Here is a 9,049-nt window from a genome sequence, read left to right as displayed (position 1 = left end):
AAAAAAAAAAAAAAAGCAGCCAGGAGAAAAGATGTATTATTTTGAATGGACAATAAAACAATGAGATAACCTATCAAGACAAACAATAGAAAGCAGGAAACAGTAAAATGATCTTCAAAAGCTTATACTGTAAGACAGCTGTTCTTAGATATGTGTTCAAGGATGTTTATTGTATTATAGTTTGTTGTAGTACAAAGTTGAAAATCATATAAATGTACTAAAGGAGGGACCTGTTAAAAATATTTACCCTGTAGACTTTAAAATGATTCAGTCATGTAGAAAGAAGTTTAATGATTTCTCAAAAGGTTAAACATAGCAGGCTTGCAGGTTGTACCCTGTGGTTGGTTGATTATGCATGGAGGGGATTGTAACCATGGCAATGAATCAATATATGATAGGTTGAATGTAAAGCTAATGTTCTCCCATGTAAACTATCACATAATTCACGATAAAATAAAGCAAAACATTAAACATAGAATTCCTATGCTGTCGTTAAGTGTTATCACATCAGTTCCAACTCATAGTGACCCTATATAGGGTTTCCAAGGAGCATCTTGTGGATTTGAACCATCTATCTTGTGGGTCACAGTCCAGTGGATTATTCTACAGTGCTACACCAGGAATCCTGTAAAATTCAACATTTCCACTCTTAGGTATGTACACAAAAGGACAGAAAGTAGGTACTCAAAAAAGGAGTCTTGATGTGGCACGGAAAGGTGAGCGCAGGACTGCTAGGTGGATCTGAATCCCAAGGTCAGTGGTTCAAACTCACCAGCCATTCCTCAGAAACTCTATACTGGGGCGCTATGAGTCAGAATTGACTCTCCAGCACTTAACAACAACAACAGCATTTAAACAAACACAGGTACATCAATGGCAACACCAGAGGTTGCTGGGGGTGGGGTGGGGAAGGGGGTGTGCAGATGATACCAGGTGACACTGTCAGACAGGGTGATAACAAAATTACTATAAAATACCAGTGCAGTGGTTCAGCAGAAATGTTTTATTTTTAAATTGAAATATCCCTATAGTTAGTTGTTAGGAGCTCTGGTAGCGTAGTGGTTACGAATCGGACTGTGAACGCAAGGTCAGCAGTTCGAAACTACCAGCTGTTCCGTGGGAGAAAGATGAGTCATTCTGCTTCCGTAAAGATTTACAGCCTCGGAAACCCTGTACAGGGGCGCTATGAGTCAGAACTAACTCTACGGCACATAACAACAACAACAACAATAGTTAGTTGTAACAACAAAAACATTTTTTTGTACACCAGATTACATATATAAATGTACCTACAAGGCTAAAACTATATGCCAATTTATCGGGCTGCCAACCTCAGGGTCAGCAGTTTGAAACTACCAGCCATTCCGTGGGGGAAAGATGAGGCTTTCTGCTCCCGTAAAGATTTACAGCCTCGGAAACCCTGTCAGGGTCGCTATGGGTCAGAACCGACTCCACAGCACATAATAACAATAATGTGCTCTACTCAAATCACATGGTTTCAACTGTATGGGCTACAAGTACTCACTGGTGTGTTTGTTGCTGCAGGTGTTTTTAAAGTCGCTGGTTTTTGTCAATTTTTCTCGTGTTTTAGCCCCATAGTATTGTGGTAACTAGTACTTGAGAACCAATATCAATAACTATTTTGAGAATGAAGCAGTCATTAAAGGAAAGCAAGGAGAAATTTACAAAGGCTTCTGTTATTAATAAGGTTGTAACTAATGTTACAGTTCAATGCAGAAAGATTTTACAAAATAATTTTGTTAGTGTTTGTATAATCTTAGAAAGACTACATGAAAGCAGTTTACAAATACATCATATTGTTGTTGTTAAGTGCTGTCGAGTCGTTTCCGACCCATAGCGACCCTGTACAGGGTTTCCGAGGGTGTAAATCTTTACGGGAGTAGAAAGCCTCATCTTTCTCCCGCGGAGCGGCTGGTAGTTTCGAACTGCTGACCTTAAGGTTCGCAGCCCGATTCGTAACCACTACGCTATACATCATATTAGTCGGATTAAAACTGAGAACAAGCACCACAAAGGATCCTGTATGGTCTGATATGGGAGAAGGCACAAGGAAGGAGTGATGAGCTACTGCACTGAGTGACAGCAACCGTAGATGCCACAGGTTCATACATGCATGTTCATAGTAGCATTATTCGCAGTCACCCAAAGATGGAAACAGCCCAGATATCCACTGATGATGAATGGATAAACAAAGTATGATATATCCATACAATGGAATATTCTATCACCATGAAGAGAAATGAAGTTCTGATCTATGCTACAGTGTGGATGAACCTAGAAATCATTATACTACATGAAAGGAGCCAGATTCTAAAGGTCACATAGTGTATGCATTCATTTATATTAAATAACCAGAAGAGGGGAGCCCAGATGTAGTGCTGGGGGACAAGCACTAACCAAAAGGTCAGCAGTTCTAATCTATCAGCTGCTGCTTGGAAACCCTTTATCTGAACTGACTCGATCAGCCAGAATAGGTCAATTCATAGAGACAGGATGCAGATTGGTTGTTCCCACAACTGTGGGAAGAAATATAGGAACAATGAGTCAAAGGTTTCCTTTTGGGGTGATGGAAATGTTTTGGAACTAGTTACAGGTGGTGGTTGCAAGCACTGGGAAGATACTAAAAGTCACTTTATTTTTCACTTTAAAGTGGTTAATTTTATGTTGAATGAATTTACCCCAATTTTAAAAAGCATTTTAATATTTACCTCCCTTAAATCAACCATGTGGCCATTAAGAAAAATGAGATACTTAGGTGGTGCTGTGAAAAGATGTTCCAGATGCATATGTTAATTGGAAAAAAAAAAGTAGGTTATAGAGTAACATATAACATATGTTCTAATTTACATTGACAGTATTTAGACATGATTAAGTATGAATGGGTAAGCATGAAAATGTTAGCAATGGTTTATTGTTGAGTGGTGGAACTATGAGTTTTTTGTGTATACGCTATAAGTTTTTATGATGATCATGCATTATTAGACAGAGATATTTCCATTTAAGAAAATGAAATCAGGCAGAAAAGGGCATGTGCTCTCTATGGCTCCTGAGTCCATGTGGGGTGATGAATACTGGTAAGTGAATTCTCATTACCTTTCTATGGAAGAAACCTGCAAAAGAAGGGCTGAGTAAGACCACTAGACTCAGATCCCTTAACACCCTGAATCTACCTAGACCTGGGGAGGATCAAGGTGAACAGTGTCCTTGGAGATGTGCAAATGGGGACTCTCACTGCATGAGAAGCATCAGTCATTGAGTGGTCTTCTCTGACTGAGAGACATCACTTACATACATTAAGTTTCATAATAATACTAAGAATTAAGTTAAGAAAAATTTTTGTGTTTTTTTCCTTCTTACTAAAATGGCAGCCCAAACATGATTCCATATCCTAAAGATATAATAAGGCTTTAGCACTGGCAAAAATTGCAGTTCCCTCAGTCCAGTGCCGGGATATGGTACAATAATCTTGATGGCTTACCTTGGTACAGGTATGACGCAGTGCCATTTTGGATGATAAAGTCAGAATTGTTTTTATAGGTCGAGAAATCCGCCTGCCCCTCCGAATAAAAGGGGAAGGAATAGGACCTAAGATTCATTTCAACTTTGAATTGCTGGATATTGGCAAAGTTTTTGTTGGATCTGTACACTGCTATGAGGTAAGCAGCAGATTATTAATTGAGACTTTAAACAGTGCTTTGCTTTTTGTTTCTTTTACTTTGTGATTATTTTCATTTTAGAGAAGATTGGTATAGGTACATTCATTTGCCCTTAGTCATACGGTGATTGTTGTTAAGTGCCATCGAGTCAGTTCCAACTCATAGCAACCCTGAATAGCGTTTACAACGAGCTGTGGGTTTGAACTGTAGTCTAATATATCCTACAGCTCAATACTGTTTTTGTTGTTAAGTGCAATCAAGTCAGCTTCGACTCATGCTGTTGTTGTTGTTGTTAGATACCATTGAGTCGGTACCGATTCATAGCGACCCTATGCACAACAGAACAAAATACTGCCCGATCCTGGGCCAACATCACAACTTGTTGCCACACTTGAGCACATTGATGCTGCCACTTTGCCAATCCATTTCACTGGGTGTCTTCTTCTTTTTCTCATGTACATGCGACCCTCCACCTTACTAAACATGATATCCCTCTCTAGCGACTGGTCACTCCTGACAATATGTCTGAAGTATGAGAGACAAAGTTTGGCCATCCTGGCCTCCAAGGAGCCTTCTGGCTGCACTACTTCCAACACAGATCTGTTAGTTCTTTTGGGCAGCCCATGCACTTTCAATATTCTTCTCCAACACTGTAACTCAAAAGCATCAATTCTTCTATGGTCTCCCTGATTCACTGTCCAGCTTTCGCATGTACATGAGGTTATTGAAAAGACCATGGCTTGGGTCAGGTTCACCTTAGTCCTCACAGTGATCTTGTAAAGGGTTTCTGAGATGCAGCTAAGTTGGAACCACTGTCTTTTTGGTTCAAACCACCCTTGCAGTCCAGTGAATTATCCAGCAGTGCCACACTGTCTTTTAGTCATATCCTAAAATGCTCTTGGTTCTCCCTTCTCTTTCCTGGCCTTGTTGGGGGAGCCCCCTTTTCCTCTGCAGCCTCCTCTGGTTTTACTAAGAGCTAAAAACTATCAAAGCTATCATTGAATTGGTTTTATCCTCATCACATTGCATATTGCAAAGGGGAGAACCATAAATACATCTCCCCATCTGTTTAGTGCTTGTTCCCAGACAACAAATTCTGCAGATCAGAGGATAGAGAACCTTTTACATTTTCCAGAATGTCCTAATGAGGACTGTTTTCACACTTTAGAACTTTCTCTGAATATGCCGTTCTCCAGTCCACACCCACATTTAAAAATTCAGTCATTGAAGTTTCTGGAAGACACCTCCTCATTTTGTCTTTCCAAGAAAACAGAAGGTGATTATTTTATAAGATTCGTCCATGGATTCTTTAGACTCAGTGTCACCTCATCTCTAAATTTCCTTCTTGTTATTAATTATGTGCCATCAAGTTGGTTCTGGCTCATGGCAATCCTCTATAGGGTTTCCAAGGAGCAACTGGTGGGTTTGAACTACCGACCTTGAAGTTAGCAGTCCAATGTGCCACACCAATATCTGGGGTACTTTTTCACACTGTATCAAACTATACTCTTGGAAACTTTATTACAAAAATGTTCCTAAACTGAATATGTTGTTATTATGAGTGCTGTCGAGTGGGTTCTGACTCATAGTGACCCTGTGTAGTGTTTCTGAAGAGCAGCTCGTGGATTTGAACCACTGACATTGCAGTTCAAACCAACTGTGGTCCAGTGCTCATCCTACAGCACCACAGCTGGATTCAATTTAGAGTTGTTTCTAGGAGGTGGTACTGGAGAAGACCTATATCATTTGTATACCCATCCTATTAAATATTCTTAACTGCAAGGGAGGCTGGGAAACAGGCTCTGCAAACAGCGAAACCAACTGCTACAGGCATGAACTTGGCAAAGTAACGCAGATAATGTTAGTGACAGTGGGTTCCTCGAGGTCTGTATGCTGTTCTGGAGGAGAAAGCCCTTTGCTGGACTTTCGGTCCTCTCGCCTCTCAACTTCCCAGTCTCTTCCTATGGGAGAAGCCCAGCTCTGCTATCAGCCACAGCCTTACTTGGCTGCAGAAGATGAGTATCCATCTGGTGCTGTCGAGAACTACCTACAGGTCCATTCATCCCCACAGTCACTCGGATGACTCCGGCCTTAATGGGATGGTGTGCGGTTAAATAGAGATGCCAATATCTTGATGACAGTCAGTTACGTGACTGTCACGTACACAGCTAGCAGGCTGCATTATCCTGCATTACATTTTGAGAGAAGGAAGGCAGTGAGAATTGCCTGGGCACCTCACAGACTGCCCCTTATGGACAGGACATCAGAAAGAACCCTGACCTTCTGATCCAGAATGGATGGGGTTTCCCTGAGGGTCATAACAATTTCCTACATAGTTAACAGAAGTGTACTTTAGTCCACCATGTTCCGCCCTCCCAGGTTTGAAAAGTAAAGCACACCACACCACAGCTGTCAGGTAAATGATGCATCACTGGATGATCATGAGAGCTGTAGAGAGGCAGAGAAAGGCGTGGTGAGGTGCTTCTTGTGGGGATGTTTTGCACTCTCTGCGTATTTAATGCTGATGCCTCATTGCATCTCTCTTTCGATTTATTACATTACCTACTTGAGACAAATCTGAATAACTAGCTTTTGCCCTGAGTCATTGCTGAGCTTAGCAGACACATAAAGAATAAGCCATAACCTCCACAAGCATACACTATTCCCCAGTGTCATTACGAAGGCAAACAAATGAGAGGTGAAGTTCTGTTCTAGATTCTCCTCTCTGAAGAGGTGGACTGCAAGGGTAAGGGTATTGCCAGTCATCACAAGTTTTGAGTTTTGCCTCAAATGATTTCACGGATGAAGTCTTTATACCTAAGTGAGGAATGCTGGTGGCACAGATAGTTGAGTACTCAGCTGCTAACTGAAAGATGGTCAGTTCAAACCCACCAGCTACTCCATGGGAGAAAGATGTGTTGGTCTGTTTTTATAAGAATTTCAGCCTTTGGAACCCTGTGGGGCAGTTCTGGCCTATAGGGTCACTATGAGTTGGAATTGACTTGATGGCAAGGTTGTTGTTGTTGTTGTTGGCAGGGGGAGGAGTATACATAAATGTTACTGTTACTAAGTGCCATCGAGTCAGATCTGACTCATAGCAGCCCTGTATCAGGTTTCCAAGGAGCAGCTGGTAGATTTGAACCTCTGACTTTGTGGTTCAAACTGACTTTATGGTTGAGTGCTTATTCCTACAGCACCACACCAGGACTCCTATACAGAATTGTTGTTGTTATTGTTAAGTGCCATCGAGTTGGTTCCTACCCATAGCGACCCTGTATAGGGTTTCCGAGGAGCGACTGGTATGCTTGAACCACTGACCTTGCAGTTCATAATAGGTGCTCCTTTTCCAGGGGGAGAAGAATGACATGCATATTTTTGAAATTGAAGGAGCTGACAGCATGTAGAAAGTCTGGCTAAAATGTTGTTAACCCCAATCCTGGCAATGTGTGCAGTTTCTTGGAAAGGAGAAGAGTCATGAGCTGGCTCTAATATATGTCAGTCAGTCACTTGTCAAGCACGGTTAACCCTTGAGCAGATCCTGCTTGGCAATGAGCATGTAAGTAACAATTGTTATCATTCATAGCACAGTTTGCCAGGCACAGGTCTAAGCAGTATAGGAGAAGCAGCCGTAGTAGCTCTGTCTTAGAGATGGGGCCCAGTGAAGTGAAGTGGATTGTACTAAAAACCCAGTGCCATCAAGTCAATTCCAACTCATAGTGACCCTGTGTCAGGTTTCTGCAGCTGTGAATCTTTACGGGAGCAAAAAGCCTCATCTTTCTCCTGCAGAGCAGCTGATGGGTTTGAACGACTGACCTTGTGGTTAGCAGGCCAGTGCTTATCCTAGAGCACCAGCAGGGCTCCCAGAGTCTACATGGTTAACTTGTCAGAAACCAAACCTATTGCTAGTGAGTCAGTTCTGACTCATAGTGACCCAACAGAACTGCCCTCTCTGCTTTCCAAGGCTGTAATGGCTCTAGGAGCAGACTGCCTGGTGGATTTGAACTGAGCGCTTAACCCTTGGAACAAGGTTGTACAGTTAGTAAGTCAGTGGCAGAGTTGGGATTTGAACCCAGGCACTTTGACTTCAGAGTCCCTGGTCATAAGCCTGTTGCTGCATGGTTCTTTAAGACAGACTCCTACTACCAGGGAACTTAAAACAGAAGATGGGAAATACACATTAAAAAGAGGAGTATAATATCAAGCAGTAGTTATTTTATCTCTTCATCTTCGCTTATCAGAAGGAGTTGTCTTCCTGATCCTTTCTGTCTAATAAATGCTTCTCAGGAAATAGCTTTGCACATAGACCCATTCTCCTCCACATCTGCCCAGGCTCCATTCCCTTGCTTACTCAGTCCTCTTCTCTTACAAGGATCTCTGGTAGCGTAGTGGTTATGCGTCAGGCTGCTAACCTCAAGGTCAGCGGTTTGAAACTACCAGCCATTCTATGGTAGAAACACGAGGCTTTCTGCTCCCGTAAGATTTACAGCCTTGGAAGCCCTATGCAGGGTCTCGATGAGTCGGAACACTCCACAATACATCACCACCACTTCTCTTACAACAAACTTTGATGTGTGCTTACTCTAGGCCAACTACTGAGTCATGCATCTTCTCATTGTATACAAATACAAGGGAGCTTCCAAAAGTTCATGAAAAAATGGAACTAAGAGATAATAGAATTTTTCCAAAAACATTTTGAAACCCTCTCATATACTCAGCCCCCTCTACCATACCTTCCTACAGTTTTGCCACTTCACACTTTTCACTACTAATTTGCTCAAAAGAGGCATGTAGAATAGTTACTCACCACGACCCCTACACTCCCCACTCCCTAAGCATTTGCAATCACATTCCATTGGAACTACTCCCATCTTCAAAGTCAAGGATGACCTGGAATTCAAAGTTAAAACTCTGTAACTTCATATCAGAGCCTAGTCTCCTTGGTCTCTGTTCATATTTGACCACTTCTGGAAATTCTTCTCTCTCAGCCTCAGGTTCCTGACATACCCCTTACCTTTTCTTGCTGCCTTATGCAATGTATCTTAACAATATCTTATGACCTTTATCCTCTAATGTCTTAACTGTAGGTTGAGAGCAGTTCCTACATAATTCAAGTGAACATGTTGTTCACCTGGTCAGGTGCAAAGACAACGCTGGCACAGGATCAGGTGGTCTCTTTGGGAGCACAGGGGTAGAGCAGTGTGACTGTACTGCAGGTTCACATACGAGAATTGTGGGAGGTTGGGGCAGAAACAGTAGACTGAGGCCAACCGTGAAGGACAATAAATGCCAGATGTGAAGTTTTTACAAACACAAAACCTAATCTGCAACCACCTTTGGGCAACAATATGGTTCCAGAATACTGGCATATAGGA

The 9,049-nt window shown here is 41.9% G+C and overlaps 1 protein-coding gene across 1 annotated transcript in view; it reads left to right on the top strand.

Moving 5' to 3' along the window:
• Window positions 1-9,049, top strand: part of HYDIN (HYDIN, axonemal central pair apparatus protein) — a 402,001-nt gene that overhangs the window by 118,129 nt on the left and 274,823 nt on the right. The window contains exon 10 of the mRNA XM_006860316.1: window positions 3,559-3,677. Coding sequence (XP_006860378.1) covers window positions 3,559-3,677 — 119 coding nt within the window. The remainder of the gene's footprint in view (window positions 1-3,558; window positions 3,678-9,049) is intronic.

The sequence above is a fragment of the Chrysochloris asiatica genome, unplaced genomic scaffold, assembly GCF_000296735.1.
Source record: "Chrysochloris asiatica unplaced genomic scaffold, ChrAsi1.0 scaffold00037, whole genome shotgun sequence".
Lineage (NCBI taxonomy): Eukaryota > Metazoa > Chordata > Mammalia > Afrosoricida > Chrysochloridae > Chrysochloris > Chrysochloris asiatica.
This window is presented reverse-complemented; position numbering and strand designations above follow the sequence as displayed.